This window comes from Chaetodon auriga, chromosome 3 (assembly GCF_051107435.1).
Source record: "Chaetodon auriga isolate fChaAug3 chromosome 3, fChaAug3.hap1, whole genome shotgun sequence".
NCBI lineage: Eukaryota > Metazoa > Chordata > Actinopteri > Chaetodontiformes > Chaetodontidae > Chaetodon > Chaetodon auriga.
The window spans coordinates 23,596,847-23,618,647 of record NC_135076.1 but is presented as its reverse complement, the minus strand read 5'-3'; the positions used below and the strand labels follow the sequence as shown (position 1 = coordinate 23,618,647).

At 40.9% G+C, this 21,801-nt stretch overlaps 2 protein-coding genes across 2 annotated transcripts; both read left to right on the top strand.

Moving 5' to 3' along the window:
- The first annotated feature begins 365 nt into the window (after window positions 1-365).
- LOC143316004 (cytochrome P450 2J6-like) lies at window positions 366-6,721 on the top strand. The gene is made up of 9 exons (XM_076723665.1): window positions 366-566; window positions 2,085-2,247; window positions 2,406-2,555; window positions 3,229-3,389; window positions 4,263-4,439; window positions 4,540-4,678; window positions 5,240-5,427; window positions 5,641-5,782; window positions 6,503-6,721. The coding sequence occupies exons 1-9, from the start codon at window positions 366-368 to the stop codon at window positions 6,676-6,678; spliced, it is 1,497 nt and encodes a 498-aa protein (XP_076579780.1). The 3' UTR covers window positions 6,679-6,721.
- Window positions 6,722-9,032: 2,311 nt separating this feature from the next.
- Window positions 9,033-20,093, top strand: il23r (interleukin 23 receptor). The gene is made up of 17 exons (XM_076726958.1): window positions 9,033-9,099; window positions 9,532-9,643; window positions 10,095-10,224; window positions 10,517-10,692; window positions 12,057-12,180; window positions 12,281-12,447; window positions 12,857-12,993; window positions 13,089-13,293; window positions 13,405-13,487; window positions 14,348-14,549; window positions 14,652-14,855; window positions 15,207-15,305; window positions 15,457-15,612; window positions 18,071-18,211; window positions 18,431-18,518; window positions 19,039-19,129; window positions 19,416-20,093. Exons 2-17 carry the CDS (start codon window positions 9,583-9,585, stop codon window positions 20,079-20,081), a joined length of 2,730 nt encoding a protein of 909 aa, XP_076583073.1. The 5' UTR covers window positions 9,033-9,099; window positions 9,532-9,582; the 3' UTR covers window positions 20,082-20,093.
- The last annotated feature ends 1,708 nt before the right edge of the window (window positions 20,094-21,801 follow it).

Genomic DNA, 21,801 nt, shown 5'->3' with positions numbered 1-21,801 from the left:
TTTCTCATACTTTTATAATCGCGTTCGCATACATAATCTCTTGGACACTTACCATAAACTAAATGATTTATATTATGGCGACGTCCGTTTTGTCCTCTTAAGGAAGATGAGTCCCCACAATGTGTCTGTGTGAAATGATTTATGTCCCCACAATGTCAGTAATACACGCCCCCCTCACACACACACTCAGAGTTTTTTTCAGTGTGATTTGTGCTTTTATTTTGAAGGTTACACCCTCTGACCAGAGGTCTTATTATAAAGCTGAACTGATCAGGGGAATCTCTATTCACCTGACTGGCATCTGTTACGTCGTGATAGTGCAGCTAACTCTGAAATAAGTAGAGGAGCCTAAAATAAGCAGACAAATGGAGCAAATATTCAGTTTACTCGGCTTAGAGTGGGTGGATGGCAAGAGTATTATGATATTTCTCTTTCTTTTTCTGTTGTTGACTGATTTTTGGAAGCACAGAGTGCCGTCAAACTTTCCTCCTGGACCCTGGGCTTATCCTCTGATCGGTGACATTCCTCGCATCGACCCCACCAAAATCCACCTGCAGTTCAAAGAGGTATGTCCAGAGGCCATAAATAGATTATCAGACCATATACAGTGACAACAAAACAGGACGACCTCTGGAGTCAGTGATTTATTTTTACACTCTTAAAAGAAGATAATGCTGTAGGCTATCACACTTAATAAATAAATGACTATAGAAGAATCGCACAGAAAGAAAAGGCAACGTTTCAGAGCTGTCATATAACTGTTCAGACACAGGACAAATCTAGTAAATCATTCACTCAAATGTAAAGCAATGGCAGAAATGGACATAGATAAACAGCAAATTGTTATTTAACCTCTTTCCCGCCGTAAGTATCCAGGCTTTATCCCAGGTTGGAGTGACGTCTCTTCAGTAAACTATTACATTTAATTATATCTCACTTGAGCAAACAGCTCAAGCTTTTAGCTGTGGTGCCAGCTACAGATTTTCCCTCAAACATAGTCATCTGTTATCTTCAATATGTCCCTGAAGGTGCAATAAATCACAACCAGACTTGCATCTGAAGAAGTGGACCAGATTATTACGATCATAAATTATGGAAGGAAAGAGGAAAAGAAATTGGAGGTTGCAGAAGTTTTCTGGAACCAGCCTCTGGTAGCCTTAATGGTAACTGCATATTAATTATTATTATATTCACTGATGTTGGAGCAGCTTGGTTTCCAGCCACAGGATTCATTTAAAAAAATTTAAAAAAGAATAGTGATGTAAAACGTTATACTGTATTTATTATGCACTCTGCTTCTAGTGGTGGAATCTAACTCAAGTACTGTACTTTAATCCAAATTTTTCATGCCCTTCATGAGCGGTGGAAACCTCTTACGTACAAATTTGAAGTATTTCTCACAGGACAGTGATCATCATATGGTGAACGTGTTGAATATGATACATTGCTGTTTATACCGGTAAGCACCAATAAGCACAACCTTAAACACCAGCAGTAAAATAAACAAACACATTTAGGCAGCAGTGATATCAATCCAGGCCAACTTTTTTTTTCTCTTTGAGAATTGATTCTTTAATTCCTGAATCAATTTTATATGGAAATAACTAGCGCTTAATGGGAATTACCATTAATGGAAATTAGCATTGCAACTGAGACAGTATTATCTGAACAAATGATCCATTTTTGCCAGGCCTCACTCCCCATGTACAAATATTCCACCAAAACAAGTTTCCTCCGACGCTGTTGTGCACCGTCCCTGCAACCTGTTCTTAGTGGCACCCAAGACGACTGTGATTGGTTAAAGAATACAAATAAAGCAGAGGGTTTTTCCCCCAGTATGATGGGTACTGGGCACAGCCAGCCCTTTGTTCAGCACTGACACAATGGTATCACAGCACCGTGGACTTCGGTCTGGTTATGCAAGGCTTTTAAAAGGCTACAGTCAACAATATGTCAAAGGAGTCAAATCTAGAGATGAAACATGAAACCATGACCCACATCAACCAAATGCTTGTTTGTGCTACAGCTAGAAAGTATGCCGAGACTATGTTGAACCAAAACACCAGTCTGCTGTTTGTGTTCAGCTTGCAGAGAAATATGGAAACGTTTTCAGCCTTCGGCTCTTTGGTGAAAGGATTGTGATCGTTAATAGCTTCAAGCTTGTGAGAGAGGCCTTGGTCCAAAGAGGAGAGGACTTCGTCGACCGCCCCCGCTTAGCAATTTTTCATGATATTCTTCAGAATAAAGGTAGTGTGTGTTTCATTGCTTTTAAAAAGTTGCTGATGAATATTTAGTTCGGTTGCATCAGACTGACACCATATTAAGCACATTAGCATTTAGCCAGTTGTTAGTTATGCCCCTTTCCCAGTTACTCCCTGTCTAATGCTGTTCTGTGTTTCCAAAAGGTCTGGTGTTATCGAATGGCAATTTATGGAAGCAGCAGAGGAGGTTTGCTCTTCATACACTCAGAAACTTTGGTCTTGGGAAGAAGAGCCTTGAACCATACATCCAGCAGGAGGTCCAGTATCTCACTGAGGCTTTTGCCAGTCATCAAGGTACAAAACAAGTCCGCTAATCCTTCTTAACTAGTTACAGGGCAGTATGCTTTTCTACTACTACTATTGTAATTTTTAAAAGCACAACTTCTAAATACAGACTTACAGCATTTCTTAGTCGATTGAGCTTTTTGAAACTTTGGCGGTATTTACATAGCACCGAAAGCTGCTTTCCAATCAACAAATTTCTATAATATGGGACCTTTAATATTCAGGAATCAACATTAAAGACATCACTGACTATTCGTGTTAACAGTTTGGCCACAATGTAGCACACTGGCCACACCCAGTTCAGCCATATACTAGAGTTCAACTTAGGCTTGTTTTATGTTTATTACATATATATGACGTGTGATTTCCTTCAACCTTGTAACACAGAAGCATGCACCAGTATCGTAGAGCATTGGACCATGCACCATGCATGGACCACGTCCATGTGACTCTTTATTTGCCTGCTTCATTATCGAAGGAACTGGGGCAGCTATTTGCGTCATTTTGGCAGTGACAGGGTTCTGTGTACATCTGTTACATCAACCTGTTAATCATCCATAATCATAATTATACTTAAAATGTCAAAGTACTTTTCTTCCGCCTGTGGCTCATCACAGATTTTATGTTTTGACTTTGTCTTTAGTTTCTTTGTGTCTTATCTACATTTTCTCTCTATTTTTAGGCAAACCTGTCCGAACCCTGTCGCTGATAAACAATGCTGTGTCCAATATCATCTGCTGCCTCGTGTTTAGTGAACGCTTTGACTACGCTGACAAGCAGTTCCAGGGTATTCTTCAGAGCTTAAACGAGATGGTGACCTTGCAGGGGACATTGTTGGTACAGGTGAGCTTCCTTTGTAAACAAGACACAGCAGTATTTTTTTTTTTTTTTTAAATCAGGATTTATCATACCAAACCCAAAAAGCCAATACTGTATTTTAATAACTGTTACCAGTAAAAGGACTCCAGAATAACACAATCAACTTGACATTGAATGAAATAAACAAAAAAAGGCATTAAATAGGATGAAAAATGTGTAAACGGTGGTAGAAGAAACACTCCTTTACTAAAGTAAATGTATGAACACAGCAATGTAAAAATGCTGCATTACAAGTGAAAGTCCTGCATTTAAACTCCTACTTTGGTAAAGTACAAAAGTATTGTTAGAAAAATGTACTTAAAGTATCAAAAGTAAAAACTTGAATAAATGCAGTAAATGTCCTGATATATGTTACATTATTAAACTGTTGTATCAAGCTGAGGTGGAGCTTTTTTTAATTACTTTATATACAGTACAGTTGGTAGTTTAGTCCAGTGGTTTGCCATCGGTGGATTGGGGCCTTCCAAAGGGTCACCACATAAATCTGAGGGGTCATCAGATGATTTACTGGAAAAGGAAAGAAGAATCTAATCTTCTTGTGAAATACTGGATAGTTTGGCATTTTTACAATTTATTGGAGTTTATTTTATTTTATTTACACCTGTGCTTTTCCCACTTCGCTATGTTCTGTGTTCAGGATTGGACAACATGGATAAAATATGTGATTTTCTATAACAATGTCATTGATTCATTGATGAGAAGGGTCTGTTTGACAAAGCCAGCAACAACAAATCAGGTTTTGCCACAGTTGCAATGGCCTTCACCTGTGTCTGCGTTCAAGTTGTGACCTATTTCCTGATTCTCAGATGATCTGGTACTTGTCTTTATGCTCTGCAGCTTTATAACACATTCCCCTCACTGATGAAGTGGGTGCCTGGACCTCACAAGAGGATTGTCACTCTGTCAAAAAAGATAACTAACTTCATAAGAATCAAGATGAAGGAACACAGAGAAAGCATCGACCCCTCCTCACCAAGAGACTACATTGACTGCTTCCTCACAGAGATGGAAGAGGTGAGTGTTTTTTCTGGCTCTGTGCTGTATTTGTTCTCTTTGTATTTTCTAATGAATTACGTCAACTGATACCAAAAACTCTCTTTTGTGTTACTGATAGAAGGGGGACAAAGATTCTGGTTATGATATCGAGAATTTGTGCTTTTGCGCAATGGACCTGTTTGGTGCTGGAACTGAAACTACGACCACGACTTTAACCTGGGGACTGGTATACATGATGTGCTATCCTGACGTTCAAGGTGTGTTTGCGTGCATGAGTAATATCAGTGGCACCACATGCCTGCTTGTTGTCTGGGCATTTTAGTGTTTATTGTAGTCAAAGAATCCATATATTTTAGTCTAGTTTGACATTTTTGTGTTTTTTTTAGTCACTAAATCATACTGAACATTTCAGTCAATCTCGTCTTATCATGTAAGATGTTAGCTTATCATTATGTGATGAAAAAACAGTTTGAATGATCCGCAACACACACATTAATGCAGCTTAAAAAATGCTAACTTAAGTCAGTTTCCTTGTGGTGAGCATTAACGCGTCTGTTCATAGCATGGTCACACAGCTTATGGTCACACAGCTTTCTTCCAAGTCAACGCTGTTGTCATTAGCTGTGTTTCCATCTTTTGTCGTTGACGAGCACGTGTCATCATAGTTTTTGGTAAGGAAATTAACATTATATCAGGGCCTCTCACAGGTCGGCCTGTATTGGGAGAGTAAGTGTGTGAGTTGTGTTGCACATCGTTTTTGCCCCAGTCATGTACACAACATGTAGACTCACATTGTGTCATGTTTTCACTGCGTGCAGAGAAAGTCCAGGCTGAGATAGACGCTGTCATTGGTTCATCCAAGCTGCCGTGTCTGACTGACAGAGACAACATGCCCTATACCAATGCAGTCGTCCATGAAATCCAGAGAATGGCCAACATTGTTCCCCTCAATGTGGCCCGCGTGGCAGTCAAAGACACCATGATCAGCAACTTCACAATCCCAAAGGTACATTTGAGTGCAATGCTTTCTGATCCCATTCTTTAATATTAAGATGATTTCATCAACTGCTGTTTCCAATGTTGAGAATTCAATTCAGCCTCGTAATTTGTTCACGTTCCTCTGCTTCTGTTAATACAAACAAACTCGCTTGAAGAATCACTACAAAATAAAAAATAAATCACTTTGATTTACTGCTTTTGTTAACGTTTTTTTTCCCAGGGCACCATGGTCATGCCCACACTGGACTCTGTTCTTCATGATGAGATGATGTGGGAAACTCCAAACTCCTTCAACCCTCAACATTTTCTGGACAACGATGGGAAGTTTAGAAAGAGAGAGGCCTTCATTCCTTTTTCCGCAGGTTAGTCAGTAGAAACAGCCCTCTAAAGCCCAGTTATACAGTACTTAAAAAAAGTGTTTCTTTGATTTTTGCATATTTGTCACACTCAGTTATTTCAGATCTTTAGCCAAAATGGAAGACAAAGACATCCTGAGTCAACACAAACACAAAATGAAAAAAGTTATCTGACACCAGTTGACCCTGTGTGAAAAAGCCCAGACGAACACCTAACGTTAACATCAGCGTTCATGATTCCACCATGAGAAAGAGACATTCCATCCCACTGCCCAGTCAGATGAATTGAGAGAAAGAAAAGAGAGCAGAGGAGGGGAAGGAATCCCTGTTTCCAGCGTACTGTTTGGAAGCATCCTCTCACCCTCAGTCAGAGCCAGAGCAAGTGCCCTGTCCATCTCTATGTAATGTAATTAAATTAAAAGGTACAGGTCTATGAGTTTCTTCACAACAAAATCACGGTTAGGCCAAAGAAAGGTGATTAAATCAGTTCCTGTAGACAATAAAGTAAAAAAAAAAAAAAAAAAAAAAATCACACTACACTACAGTTTTTTTTAATTTGTAGCCTTCTTTGTCTTATATTCAATTTAGCTTGAAGAACTGAAACAATGAAGTGCTACAGATATACAAAAGTTTCAGACTTTGAGCTGGGGCAGCATTACATGGTCACAGTGAATCCTTTCAAAAGTTGCCAGAATACAACTCATCTGTTGTATTGTGTATCCTCAGGGAAGCGTGTGTGTCTCGGGGAGCAGCTGGCCAGGATGGAGTTATTCCTCTTCTTTACTTCCCTCCTTCAGAGGTTCTCTTTCTCTCCAGCCCCTGGAGAGCAGCCCACTCTGGAGTTCGACTTAAGAGGCACTCGCAGGCCCAAACCTCACCACGTCTGTGCTGTAGCACGATAAACCACCAGCTGTCCCAAACCGAGCCATCTCTTGCTTCACAACACAGCAAATCAATGAGTTCCGCTGCATCGATCTTCTAACATACGCAAACTGCTATATTGATCTTTTCCTATGAGTAATACATAATCGATCAAAATGCATTTTTAACATCATCACTGTAATCTGCTGAATTCAATGTGCAATGAAATCCTTAAACCATTCCAGTTTTGTAGTTTTTGAAGTTAGTTTTTAAATTAATATTTAAATAAATTGAATTCCAGAACTTTTGTATCTCAGGATGATTCTCGAGCAGTGAAATGAAGTGCCCGTCTGCACTGAGTATGACGCAGATATCCAGGATACTTTAAAAGAAATCACTGGCATCTAATCTTTCCTTTCCACTGCAGATCGGATTGCTCTGTTTTGTTGTAAAGAGTGTGACTGAGATGTATTTTGTGCTTCATATGAACTGATTATAATAAAAATGCTGAAGTACTTTAAAAAAAAATACATGCGAAGGAATTGTGTATACTCCTGAATTTTTCAGATTTTAAAATTTACGTCTACATGTATTAAACCTGTCCTCAGCAAGTGGTCACAATGTCAAACTGTGTTTAAAACTGCACAAACGAGTGCCTATCAGGAGTATGTCCTCACTTCCTGTCAATGTCAGATTTTTAAAAAATCCTGAGTATATCAGGAAATATTGTGGCCAGCTACAGTATTACACTGAGGATTCTTCTTTGTTTAAAAACATCAAACAAACATCATCGTTCTATATGCTTCATATTTAAAATGAAGGTAGAAAATTGGGGTAAGAGAGCAGACTTTTAAAATTTTAACCAACACAAGTTCCACGTCACTCCCCCTCCCTCTCCGCTGCACTCATGTCCTGCCTCCAAGCCCCTCCTCCCTGCGGCGTCTGCGCGGCTGCCGTGACAACCAGTAACGTTAGCCTTAGCATCGGAAACAAGCTAACTCTGCCCAACCGCTGCTGTACGTGCTGCGGAGTGTTACTGTAACAATCACCATATTAGCTTTATGGTTATTTGTTGTCTTAGCCATATATGCTGTTGTTGGCAGCTGCGGTGTGGGTAGTTTCTCCTTTGCGGGTGGCTGTTGCTCCGCCATAGCTTTCACTAGCATCCTGCCGCTCAAAGAGCCATTTGAGTGAGCGGCAGCTGGCAGCATGAGCGGAGGGAGGGGGCGGTTTGCTGCGTGTGTGAATAGTGATTGACAGATGTCAGACACTCCCTCAGATGCTCCTTTGGCTCTGATTGGTTATTTTGTGTCGGGCGCGGTGGATTCTTGCAAATCACAGTGGGAGCAGGAGGTGGGACCAATGGAGGTGTTTTTTTTTTTGTTGTTTTTTTTCACAGAGGACATGTTTTTATGCACTGCTGTCTGGGCATAGGGAGAGTTTTAGCAAATATGACAAAAATATATATATATATTTATACAAGTTACCTACTGCAGCTTTAAAACATAAAAAAGCATATATGAATATCTAAAGAGAGAATCCCTAAATTCTTCTGCTTTACATTTAAAAAGTAGCACTTTGAACCAAACTGAACCTCTGACATTTTACATGAAGACTTTCTGATTCGAAAAGAATGAGCAAACCTCAAGCTTGAGGTGTCTTTTATCTTTACGTGAACACACACCCACTCTAACTTCTGGGTTTTCCCGGTAAAGCTTTTGAAGTTAGAAATGGAAAATAACCCACGAAAGGAAATAACAAAAACTGGGGTACCATGAGAAAGTCTCTGCCTGTTTTTCCTCAAACACAGTCGCCACCGTGGCACTCTAAGGGACTATGAGCATTAGCAGCCAGCTAAATGAGAAAAGATATGGGTTATTTATTTTATTCTTTTAATGTGAAGTGACCTCTTTCAGACCAAACATGTAAGTTTGTTTTATCAGCTTACTTAAAAGACAGAACATGTATATTAAATGTCAGTTCAGAGACAAGTCTGATGTAGTCAGAATCAGCACGTTTTTGTTCACTGCATCCGCACATTTAGAGTTACTCTAAAAAAATCTGTGTCAGGACTGACGGAAATAAAAACATTGAGGTTGTTGTGAAGCTGGTCAGCATCTTTTTCAAAGTAAAAGTTCATGTCACATTGTGTCACATATCATGTTAATCGCATGATGCTTACAGCAGCACGTTGAGTGAGAGCAGGTCTTCAGCACACTGACGTTTAAAGCCGACTCAACCTTTGTGGTGATGAAAAACGAGCAACTGAAGTAGGCCACCGAAGTACTGAAGCTAATGTTCAAAGTCTCTGCATTTGACAAAATACCACCAAACTAGGTCAATGGCCTCTTTAAGAGGTTTCATTCGTGCATCAGAGATCACTTCAGTCATGCAACTCATCCAAGGAAGATGCAACTTGTTGGATTGTATCTTGATAAGAAAACCATAAAGGGATTACAAAGGTAAGCAGATTCTGGCGAACTTTATCTAAACATCTCTACAAACATAACTTGGTGGTTTGATAAAGAAGAAAATGACAAAACCATGTAATAATGACTACTGGATTGAAAATGGCGATTTCCGTTCAAGAGTTCAAATTTTGATGCAATGCACATTTATCTCAGTTTTCTAAGCAGGATAACACAATGACAGAACTGTCTTATCTCTCATCTGCCACATGTGGTGTCACACCTACTATGACTGGTTCTGCCTGAACTTCTGTAAATGCTATCAGCCTCAAACTTGCACATGAAAATGTGTTAGTCAGAAATTCTCCCGTGCACAGACGGCTGAGGTACATTTTAAAGATGACTTAATGGATGTCAATTCTAATAAAGTGGTTCTTTCTAAATAAATATCTGCTGAATTGTTATAAAATTACATTTTGTTCACAGCCGGTGAGTTGTGCAGAGCGAGTTCTGAAAGATTAAGAAAGATGAGCTGAGATGAGTCTCCACTCAACCATTTGGAGATTCATTATCATACTTCTCAGTTTTTCCCTCCAACGTGAGTATCACTCTATATAATCTATCCATCTATCTAATCAGTCTATCCATCCATCCAATTGATGTGCCTAAATGCCAAAATAGTGATTTTGCTGACCAGATAAATTCTATTTAAAAAGTGTTTTTAAAAAAGAAATCTACTGACGTTCTTGTTGTTAGCCTGTCAGCCCCGATTCAGTGAGAAAAGTGGATCACAGTTTGGTAGCCTTTGTGGTTTCGAGCTCTAAACCATGTTTTTGCACTTCTGACCACAGCAGTGAGGTGTTAAACATATTTCAGTTTTCTTTCTAGAAAATTCAAGTGATCATGGAAATATGTACTCTTTTGTCTCAAACTGTTCTTGGCATGTGTAATTGTAAAGCCAGCGATGAAGACTGACAGTAAAAATTGGAAGGCAGCCTCAGCCTTGGCTCGTCCTGCTATGAAAACCTGTGTCTGTCTTGTCTGGACAGGCTGCCCTCTGCTCCTGGCTGACTGCCAGCGCTTCAATGGCCTTGGCTACGTGACAGTTGAACCAGCTCCGCTCTTCCTCATAGGCTCAAACCTGACAGTGTACTGCCACATCTGGAGATGTCTTTCGGGGTATGAACAGCGGTGTGTTCAAAGGTTTTTGACAGGGGTGGCCCAAGTGGGACTTGACTTAATTTACCATTTTTATATCAACTAATTACTAAAAATTATAGTATCTTGATTTTATGTGAAGAAAAAATAGTCCTACCAATCAGAACTTCTTCTTTAAGTCCTCAAAAAGAAACTGTACCTCCAGAAGAAAACAAAGCACAAAGACATTCTTCAAAGGCTATCTGGGAAGATAGCCAATCATACTTTAGAAAGGTTAAAAATATTGCTCTGTTTTATTCAGACTGTCTTCCAGGTCCAAAATATCCCTGGAGCTGAATGGTCAGACCATCAATCCATGGAAGAAAGTCGACTGCACCACGGTGACATTCAAGTTGATCAATGTCCGGACGCCACTATCTATAGTGCGCTGCAAACTGCAAAGAGATCAGCTGCATGAGATCGTCAATGGACTGGACCTACATGGTGGTCGTACGTACACTTGGCTCTGACTTCTACATTCAGATAAAAGTAGGATTGTATTATTTAAAAAGGAAGTACGTTCTTAAGAGGATTTGTGTGCATTGCAAAAACATTTTACAAAATTACACACAAACATAAATTAGATTTTTAAAACTTACCACCTCATTGAAAGGTATTAAGATAGTGGCTGCAGTGCATCATGGTTATTAAAATATTATTGGGTAGTAGCTAGGTGTTCAGTAGGTAGATATTTGCTAAGGTTCTTGGCAGAGTAAATTTCTACTGTAAATTTTGATGTATTTCATTGTCTTTTCATGAAAATTCCATTTAGTTTTAGTCATATTTTAGTTATTTGAATTGTTTTAGACGTAGTTGACTAAATAAGATTTTTAGACTGAAATCTGATTTGCTTCGTTTTGCTTTTGCAACAGTTAAACTTAACGTGTGCCTTTCGTGTGTCACATTTCAATTTACGAGATGAGATCAGCAGCTCATTCATTTGCCTAATCAGTACAGGACAGCAGTGGGTTCAAAGCTTGTTATGTATTTCGAGTTTAGTAAGAGCACACCAGCTCTGGTTTAGCTGATAAAACAACCGCTTCGAGAGAAAAAAAAGAAAAATTAAATGTGCTTACCTTTGCGTGAATTTGAGGATGACTCATCTGCAAATGTAGCTTCAAGTTCGTTGCATTTTTACCAATGATTGTCGCTCCACACGGCTGTCAAATCGGATCTTCTCCTAAGTTGTCCCTTGCTGGTTGCCTTGGCTCATTGTGGGTTTAGAGGTTTAACTGGAGGCTCACGTTGCTCCCCCTGGTCCACAGGCTGCAGCCAGTTCCTTCTCTAATGAGGTGTTACTGGGTAGTTGCTTGGGTGTTCTGGGTAACCACTAAGAAATTTCAAGTGCTGATGGCTTTGTGGCTTTAGCTGTAGAAGCATTTCAGCAATTGTAGTTCAAACTCACGCTGGTAAATCCTGTATTTTAAGGCTGGAATGGCCGACTGACATCGCAGAAAAAATAAATGAACATGTTCAAAAATATAAAGTATACAAGAGGCGGAAAACGCACAGAACTTGATTCTGAACAAGTAAGAGCTGTCAAAAAGTCCAAGTCGGGTGACCTACTCAAAGTTTGAATTGCCTTTCTGTCTTGTATATTGAAGAATTTGCTGAATTTTCAAAGGACTCGGTTTGACCTTTTGATGACTATCTCCCAGTGTTATCTCTGAGGACAAGTAATAGCACACATTCCGATGATTTTTGCAACTTTGCTGCCAAAAATCATAGGAAAGACATAGAAAAAGTATACAAAAATGACCACGCTTTGATTTTTAACATTTTTCTATTTTGTTTTCCATCCTCTCCATGTTAAGTCCCTCCAGATAAACCTGAAAATATTCTATGTGAAACATCGAGGAGCTCAGATTTAATAGACTGCTCGTGGGACGCGGGACAGGAAACACACCTCCCTACTGCCTACAACATTTCATTGTGCAGGTATGGTGTCATTCTCAGGTCAAATTAAGCTGCTGCCTTGTTTTCTCACTTGTCAACATCCATTTGACAATAGCAAACCTTATTTTTGACTCATTATCAGAGAAAATGGGACCCAGATACTGTTAACTCAGATCCAGGATGCTGAAGAAATCACCATACCACGAGCAATGATCGATGAAAACACTAAATACCAGCTGACAATCACTGCGTACAACCACTTCGGATCATCGCAGTCTGATCCACTCGTCCTCTGTGTAAAGGATATAGGTAAGCTCTCATTTCTGTTTAAATGAGTTGGTGTCTGAATAAGCACACTTTTTGTGTTAAATCTTATCAAGTATTTTCTTGAGAAATGAGTCATCCTGTGAATGGCTGTCATTGTTCTGTGATCACAATTTGACTAATTTGACCTTGCTGTCTGCAGACTGTTTCTCTGTGTTTGGAATATCCCTTTGAAGTGAGCAGTAGGCCCACAGTTGTCGTCGTTTCAGTGAACTTTTTCGCCTTTTAGCATCCGTTGTTAGATGTTAGAAGTGACTTTCTGAGTCATTGCTGAATTAGTAGCAACTTATTTATTGTTTGTTGTTTATTGTTTTTGAGTCGTTTGGCTGCTCATCACACTGGACAGTCACTGTCACTTGTGTGTGTGCTACTTTCATGTTCTTTTGTATTGCAGTGGTACCAGAGACCCCTCATATCATGCAGATCACGTTTGGGAGTGACTCCATAGCAGCCATGTTGCAATGGAGAATCGCTGAATCCTCTGAGCATCTCTTATCCGACGTCAGGCTCCGCTCTGATAATGGCTTTTGGGTAAAGTCATGTAATGACCCCTGTGACAGCTTTCTGGGTCTTTGCAGCATTGGTCTGAATCAGTGCAGGTGACCTAATCTCTTGATGTTTTTTAGGAAGCGGGAGAGGGAACAGAGCTCAGCGAGGGTCTGATACAAGTGGACGGCCTGAAGCCTCTGACTGAATATGAGTTCCAGATGAGAACATGCAACCAAACCCGACTGAGGCATACCAACAAGACCAGCTTCACATTCACCACCAGCAAAAAGTCGTTCTGCAGCAAATGGAGCCGGTCTGTGAGGGGGAGAAGCCCTGGAAAAGGCAAGCATGCAAATTGTACTGAACCTGCAACAAAGGCAATCAGATAGTGATAATGTGAGAGTTTGTTGTCACTCACATAAAACCCCCGACTTCTGGTAAACTTATCTTTAGGTCTGTCTCAGCGGTTGCATGTGTGGAGGATAGTCGGCAGCCAGGGGACAAACGGGAAGCAGATGGTGACGGTTTTGTGGAAGGTATGTGTCAAAGCAATTCATCAGCTCTGGCTTTTGTGATGAAATATATAAAAAATATCAGAAATAGTTTATCCTGGTACATTCATAGAGACAGCCGACACTCCTCGCTGATTGCAGCAATAGTTCACCAGCGTGGGAAATGCACTTATTCGCTTTCTTGCTCAGAATCAGATGAAAAGATTGATATCACTTTATTGTCTGTTTGGTAAATCTAACTTTGCCTTGGACTGTGCCCAGCCGAGAAATAGTCACATGACCGCCCATGAAACCACAACTTGTTGTTTTTGCACTTTTTATACTAATTTTGGGCTGCAACTAACCATTATTTACATTGTTGATTAACCTGTCAAGTGTTTTCTTGATTAATCAATTAGTTATTTGGTCTATAAAATGTCAGAAAGCCGAGATGACGTCCTCAAATGTCACGTTTTGTCCACAACCCAACGATGTTCAGGTTACTGTCAAAGAGGAGGAAAGAAAGCAGAAAATATTCACATTTAAGACGCTGGAATCAAGAATTTTGACTTTTTTTTCTGTAAAAATTACTCAAACTGATTAATCGATTATCAAAGTAGTTGGTGACTAATTAACAACTAATCAATTAATCACTGCAGGTCTATATCAATTAGTGACCTTTAGAGGTGTTGGTGGCAGGATTTTGTTACCTTTGGCTAAGCCAGGCTAGCTGTTTCCAGTCTTTTTGCTAAGCTAAGCTAACCAGCTGTGGGTTCATATCTAACTGACAGATATGATACAGTACAGTACAGTCCTAGTCAAGACAGCGTATAACTGTATTTTGCAAACTGTCAAGATGTTTCTTTAAAAGTAAATCTAAAGTGATGAATGGACGTCTTCCCCAGCCTCCATCTCCACAAGATTACAGCGGTGAAGTGCAACTGTACAGGATCTTCCTGGGTAATGACCAAAAACAGGAAGTGACCTGTCATGCTGCGTTGAGCCAGTGTTCAGTTCAGGTCCCAGCAGGCCTCCAGGCACTCAGCATCAATGCTGTCACCTCGTATGGGGCGTCTCCACCAGCAGATGTGCCTCTCGGACACTCAGGTACACAAACATTAGAAAGAACACAGAAAACAAAACATGTTTAAGTTGCCAAGAAAAATAACCCAATAAAGCGGAATCCTGTCATTGTTTCTAACTGCTAAGGTGATTTTGGGCCTGTCTTGAGAGAGTTGGCTCCTGCAGCTAATGGCAGCGCTGTCTTGGTCTCCTGGTCGTGGCCGGAGAAGAAACACCGGTCAACATCTGGAGGAGAGCTGCTGCACTTTGTGGTGGAATGGACAAGTGTAGCCGTGGAAGGGCTGCAGTGGCGAAAACTGGCTGAAGATCAAAACAGCACAGTCATCACAGGTACAGAACACGTAACAGTCAGGCGCAAAGACCCCGTCTGCACAAACACACACACACACACACACACACACACACGCACACACGCGCACGCTCACACGCACACACACGCACACACGCACACACACACACACACACACACAGCACAAAGCATTTGTAAATCAAGCCGCAGTGGTTTCAACTCAGAGACAAGCAGTGACCTCTTGTGGACTTTTGGTGAGTTACACATAAATTATTTGTGCTTTTATAATTTCAGTTCATTACTATGATTCTCAACACAGCCGAAGTCAAAGTTCATCAGCAAGTTGAAGGTTTGAGAAATGTAGTTGGGAGTGTTTTTCTGCATTGTTTCAGGTCTGACTGCAGGTGTGAGGTACAATATCTCTCTGTATGCTGTGACCACCAGAGGTGTCAGTGCTCCATCATCTGGTCTGGTCTACTCCAAAGAACAGAGTAAGATTCATACATCCATACATACATGTCCCAGAAACAGTTTCTTCCTACTTTTTGAATGTAAAGACGAACATTTTTATTTACAAATGTTAATGCTCAGTGTACAGTCTACACCCATCATCCTCTCTCTGTCTCATTTTATGTGTTTCAGAGCCAGTGTCTGCTCCCAACATGTTAGTACTGGTCCACGAGGCCAGACAGATCTGGATCCAGTGGGACGAGCTGCCTGTAAAGCAGCAGAGAGGCTTCATCACAAACTACACCATCTATCTCCAGACGCTGAACGCCAGAAAGCCTGAACTCAACGGTGAGTCCTTTTGCGTTTGTTTACAGGAGCTGTTTTGGTAATTGATCAATCATTTAAGCCATATTTTGAGTAAAAAACATCAAGGTTCAAGGTTTCCAATTTTCAGTTAGCTGCTTTTCTTTGCTCTATTTGATAGAAAATTGAAGATTTTGGGTTTTCATTTTCTAAATTTCTTAATCCATTTGTTCAATGCTGTGAGCATCACAAACAAAATCCATTTCCCCTCCACTGTCAGAGGCAGATATTTTAAAACCTAATCCATCCTGTAATAAGGCCAGAACTCTTTGCTTGGCTGGCCATCACTGGCGGTAAGTGAGAAAATATCTTTTTCTAATTTGGGTGAACTGTCTGAAGGTCTGGAGGAAACACAGCTTTGCTGTGAGTCATTTCCTGTTCTTATACATCAAGAGGACTTCTCTTTATGGTGCTCATTTAAAGGTGCGACATGTAAGAATTTTAGTTTAAAACATTCAAAAATTAACTAAAATTGCAACAGAATGTGAAGAAATATCAGGTCTGAAGTGCTAACCAGCTAGCCCCACCCTGTGCTGTCTCAATATACCACCTTGTACCTCCATAGGTAATACTTTGTTAGTATAACTCAGACCTCCAGAGTTCGCCTCAGGAGCATATCTGTGCTCCCCAGTCCTGAGTTCAATTAGTGAATGAATTAACTAGACTACAGTGAGGTATTTATTTGAATCATGTTTAAAGGGATAGTAGGCTACTTGTTTTTTAGACCATTTTCTGTAGTTTTTAGGTGTTGGAGGGCTGCGTAGCTGCCTGGGCCAAAAAACCTCCCACTTCCAGCAGTCCAAAGTGTCCATGCCAGCGGCGTAAACACCAACACTCCCCCGGTGCTCTGAGCTCACAGTCCGGGCAGAATCAGCTCGCTAATCACACCATAGGATGCAAAGCTATCTGAGCTAACTGTGCTAACTGAGCTAACTAGCAAATAGCAGCTACAGTTAGCAGCATTTTGCAGTTACTCTGGTGATATGCTGCCCCCTATTTGTTTTGAGCATATTTTTTTACATATTGCACAATATGTTGTGTGTGTGTGTGTGTGTGTGTGTGTGTGTGTGTGTGTGTGTGTGTGTATTTTACCTTGGTCAGGCTAAGACTTTCTAGCACACTCATGTGTATGCTCACCCGTGGGAAATTATGTATGCAGTCATATGCATGCATTGTGTTTCAGCACAAACCTCTGTTACATAATGGAAAGTGTGGAACCAGCATTCAATTGATACTCCCCTCCCACAAACCTTCAGTGCATCAGCAGGGTTTTTCACCTCTCACTTCCAGTAATGTGTTGAGATTCAACTGTTAAACTGATGGCTGCTTCCATTGTTTTTTGTGATTAATTATTTGTTGGATCAGCCAATATATCCAACAGTGACAGTGGAGCCGGTGGAGCATAACAGATGTCATCACCATACATTAACATTTGCTAGCTTTCTGTCAGAAAGCCTGACTTGGAGTTGTATGGTTGTGTAAACCTTTCTGATTATCTGATTGAGTGTATTTGTTCTTCATGTATAACTGAGGGGATGTTCGCTAGTGAGCAAATTGATGTTTAAAACACTGGTTGTCATCATTTTCATAGTGTCTTCAGTGAATCATAGCGTTTTCTAGAACTGGCTCTGACCACAGACAGGAAGCCATGTGGCTTCATGCACACATGCAACCGTGAAGCTGTTACTCACAAGCCTGCATCAAGCACTATATCTGGAACTTCAGTGTAAAGGCACCTGAGAGCTTACTTTTCCTCTTCCTTGGTGACATGTTGTGTGTACACTGGATGTTTTCTTGAAGTCACTTCATCTGAACTTTCACTGAAAATTACTCAAACATGTTATCTTATTCCCATCCAGTTACTTAAATCCAAAAAACATATCTGATTGTCAGAATTGGGTTTGTCTAGAGATAGAAATTAGCCTTTATCTACATACTTTCTGGATCTCCTGCAACTTGAAGCAACCGAAAAGTTAAGCTCAGGTCAAAAGTGAGCTCAAAGCACACAGAACTACTTCATCTGCCAAAACAATATCCCCACAAAGTCCATCTAGAAGCTGTCCTGTAGCTTTAAATCATATTGCTCAATCTTGGGGAAATGAGAATTTGCCCGAGTGGCACAATCGTAGATTTCAAGTTTCAATTTCCATTTTTTTTCTGAGCACTTTAAAGACTTCTTGTCCATTATTGAAGGTTCATTCTTAACCTTGGGGACAGTAATTGACAAAATAATCTCTTCATAGGGTCAATCTAGAGACCGATTATGTTGTTTCAAAGGTCAAGACTGTACCTCAGATTCATACTGATTGACGGGGCTGAAATTCTACATTACTCGCAACTGAATTAAAGCAGTTCATTTTGCCTTCTTGCATATTTTAAAGCTTGTATAAATTAAATAACTTATTGTGCTGCCTTAACAAACGAATTGGCTGCTTCTCTGCAGTGACGGTGTCTGGCTCGGAGCCCAGACAGAAGTGGCTGGCCTGTCCTGAAGGAGCTCTGGCTCTGCAGCTGAGCGCGTCCACCTCAGCAGGAGAGGGGCCGCGGGGGGCCCGGGTCTCCTCCCAGCCTGAAACCCCTGCAGGTCAGTGCCCTGCTGCCATCCCGTGCCTCCGTTAACAACACAAACATCCGTCTGCTCAGCCTGTTCTGTTAAAGCACATGTCTTTAACTGTAATTCCCCTTCATTTTAATTCAGGACAAAAAGGCTTAAAGTGGGAAGATTAAAGAGAACTTTGTGTTCTTGACTGTCTCACAGCTTCTCTTCTAAACTGTTGTGTCTTCCCCTTCTTGTCTCCTCTAGTTGGCCTGGTGTTCGTGATTGTTTTCATCATCACGCTCTTCATAGCGATCATAGCCAACCTGTTGTGCTGGAGCTGTGTGAGAGAAAGGTATTATTATTACGCATTGTTTGTGCTTGGATATCTTTGTGTCATGGAAAACAACAGTCACCATAACAGACATCGTTTAATAATACTGAAAGTATTCGGAGGATACGCATCACTTTTTTTCCTCAATCTCCTGCAGCTGGTTTTGAATGTTCATTGGTTTTGCTTTACTAGTAACTAAGATGGATGTGGTGGATTTCATGAAATGCCACACCACAACATGAGCACAGGAACAAGAAGCCACACGACTGCCATGAACAGAAACTTAAAACTCAAATATCATGCTACATGTGACCAAAGCAGCCCGGCCTGATGGCTGTTTTCGCTGTGAGGATACTGATTGTGTGCTTCATGCAGTATGACTTTGCAGTAGTAAAAAACACAGTTGTAGAATAACAATGTTTTTGTCGTATTTTTCTAAGTTCTGTACACTTTGCATCACTATTGTATTTGATAATAAACTAATAATTATCAGCACTGGAAAAACTGCAGTTTAAAAGCTAACTGTCTTTTTCTATCTCAGCATCAAACAGAAATGTATATCATGGGGACCCGCCTGGTTTGATGAAAACTTCCCAAAACCAGGAAACAGTATTGCCATCAGACTGCTGAAGGTAAAGCTAAGTGCTAAAGCTAATGGACATTCATCATCATCATCATCATCATCATCACAGTGAGGAAACTGCAGCAGCTGCACACAGTTAAAAGGATATGTTCTAAAAGAGAGAAATCAGTTCATTTTAGTACCATGTTGAAAACAATGTAGTTTCGAGAGGTTTAACACTTTGGACTACAGTAGGAAGTGATGTCACTTGTTACTTCCTGCTTTCACTCTGACAACATGCAGCTGAACACCAGAGATTTAGTATATACTCATTGCTTTTTATTCTTGGTCTCCAGCAGGAAGAAAGCGAACTGCCCCTCTCCTCCACCTACAGCGACCCTCCGCTGTCCCCCATCAGCCTCATCTCCCAGGACGAGACGGATGACATGTACCCCAACATCCACATGGAAGTTTCCCAGGCTGGATCAGGACAACCCCCAGCGGAGACACCATTGCTAGTGGCAGATCCTGGGACGATGCTTGTTGACAGCCAGCTGGAACATGTCAACTACAAACCCCAGATTGCCATGTTGGCTCCATACGGAGAGGATGAGCTGGAGACAGAAGAAGAGCAGAGGGACGCACAGATAAGTGGGGACGAAGACAGGTGTTCAAGTGTATTTGGAGGATTACCGGGAGGCTTTCTGTCCAGTTTGGAGGTGGGGTTCTCTGGTTCACCTCTGGGGCTGACACTCAGCTCTGTTAACAGCCTTTTGTGGCCTAAACCTGTCTTGAATGGGGGCTTCTTACTGGGGACGAGGGGGATGGAGGACGATGTGGAAGCAGACTCTCCCTCTTTTGATTTACAACAGGGTGAAATGACAATTTGTGACCCAGCAGACACGTGTTTATATCAGTATACAGCTGAGACAGCAGTGACTGCTGGTTATTTCCCTCAGGTAGCTGCTGTCGGCAGCACGGCGCTGTGTGACGCACAGCGGCAGCAGGGACAGGAGGAATGACACCAACAGGACAACCTGCACTACTTAACTGATTTTCAAGAAAGCATTATTCAATCACAACTTGACCTCAGTGACTCTGTGTGATCAGAGAAGATCATGCTTCAGATGGTATGCAACTACAATCAGCTCTGCTTGAAACCAAGTTAATAAATGAATGAGAAGTTTTATTGTTTGTAATATGTGTGCAGCAGTTCATTGCTATAGTTGTGTTGGCACTACTTTCTATATAGACATACTTAATAAACTAACCAATTGTTTTATTAATGTTACACAAATCATTTATTGATGCTTTAAAGATCAACAATAAGCCGTTCACACAGAGAGCTTTTGGGTTGTCAGGTTGTTGTCAGGCCCTTTTGGCTGGCGTACATCCACCAGTCAGTCAATCCACCACTTTGGAGACTGAAGTATCCCAACAAGTGCTGGATGGATGGCCATGAAACTTTGTACAGACATTCATCTTCCCCTGAAGATGATTCAGAACAACTTTGCTGATCTCCTGTACATCCATCTTGCTCCACCAGCAGGTCGAAGTTTTCATGTACTGAGTGGAAAAAGACATCTACTGGATGGATTAGCGCTAAATGCTGTGCAGACATTCGTGGTTTCCTCGTGACTTTGATGGTTTAAAATTAAAGTCTCAATAACAACTGGATGGATTGCCATGAAAAGTGAAACATTCATGTTTTCCTCAGGATTGAATGCTGATGGTCGTCTGATGTTTCCTCTACCGCCGTCATCAGGTTAAGATTTTCATTGACTTGGTCACTGCAGAACCAATGACATTCCCATCAGCCTCGGCTGTGCCACTGAGCTCTTTGGCAAATGTTAGCATGCTAACAGGCTACACTAAGATGGTGTCCATGGTAAAGATTATACCTGCTAATAAACATCATCATGTTAGCATTGTGAGCATGCTGGTGAGTCACAGAGTTACTGTTAGCATAGCTGTAGACTATCAGTGCAGTTATGATGCTCTTGAATACATACAGAACACTTCCAATGGAAACTCTTCTGGAAAAATGTTCAAGAGCATCTGAACCAAAAATATAGCCGCAGACTTAATGATTTACTAGAAAGTGATGCATCATTACATTTCTTACTTTATACTGTTTCACTGAGTCTGCAGCTATAAATTTTAATTTAATGAACTGGGGGTTGCCAGCCAGTTTCCAGAATAATGGTGAGAACAGATCATCTATGTTATGAAGACTAAGCTCTTATGATGCTGGATGAGGAGGAGGAGGAGGAGGAAGATGTTTACCAGCCAAATGGACTGCTCACCACCTGCGAGCCAAAATGTGCTTCTTGTCACTGACTTGTTTCTGATTTATAATCAATAAACTATTTACTAGCACTTAATAAAGTCATAGTTTCAAGATGTTCAACCATCTAAAGGAAATACCTGCAAAATTGGGAGTTAAGATGAATAAATCATCATGCACGTGCTCGTATCAAGTCAAAATAGCTGCTCTGTATGAGCGGCTGAAAGTGCTGCTGTTATTTTCACATTAGGGTGTGACCTCTGCATGCTTCTAATGTTAGCCATCGTGTTTTGTGAGCCAGGAAGTGTGAAATTATTCCAAAACACACTCGGGCAGATGTCATGTCGGGGGTTTCCCTGTTGCAGATAATGGCTCGGTGTGTTGTGTGGTATTCTGTAGTATTCTGTAGTATTTTGCTCCCGAAGCTGAAGTTTTACAGTCACCAAGTGCAGTTT

Bases quoted from the DNA above. Each gene is read 5' to 3' on its own strand.
- il23r (XM_076726958.1), top strand. From the start codon at position 9,583: ATGAGTCTCCACTCAACCATTTGGAGATTCATTATCATACTTCTCAGT. The intron at 13,294-13,404 runs GCAAGCATGCAA...ACTTATCTTTAG, and splicing joins GGGGAGAAGCCCTGGAAAAG to GTCTGTCTCAGCGGTTGCAT. The intron at 15,306-15,456 runs GTAAGATTCATA...TATGTGTTTCAG, and splicing joins GGTCTACTCCAAAGAACAGA to AGCCAGTGTCTGCTCCCAAC.
- LOC143316004 (XM_076723665.1), top strand. From the start codon at position 366: ATGGAGCAAATATTCAGTTTACTCGGCTTAGAGTGGGTGGATGGCAAG. The intron at 567-2,084 runs GTATGTCCAGAG...GTTTGTGTTCAG, and splicing joins TCCACCTGCAGTTCAAAGAG to CTTGCAGAGAAATATGGAAA. The intron at 5,783-6,502 runs GTTAGTCAGTAG...GTGTATCCTCAG, and splicing joins CTTCATTCCTTTTTCCGCAG to GGAAGCGTGTGTGTCTCGGG.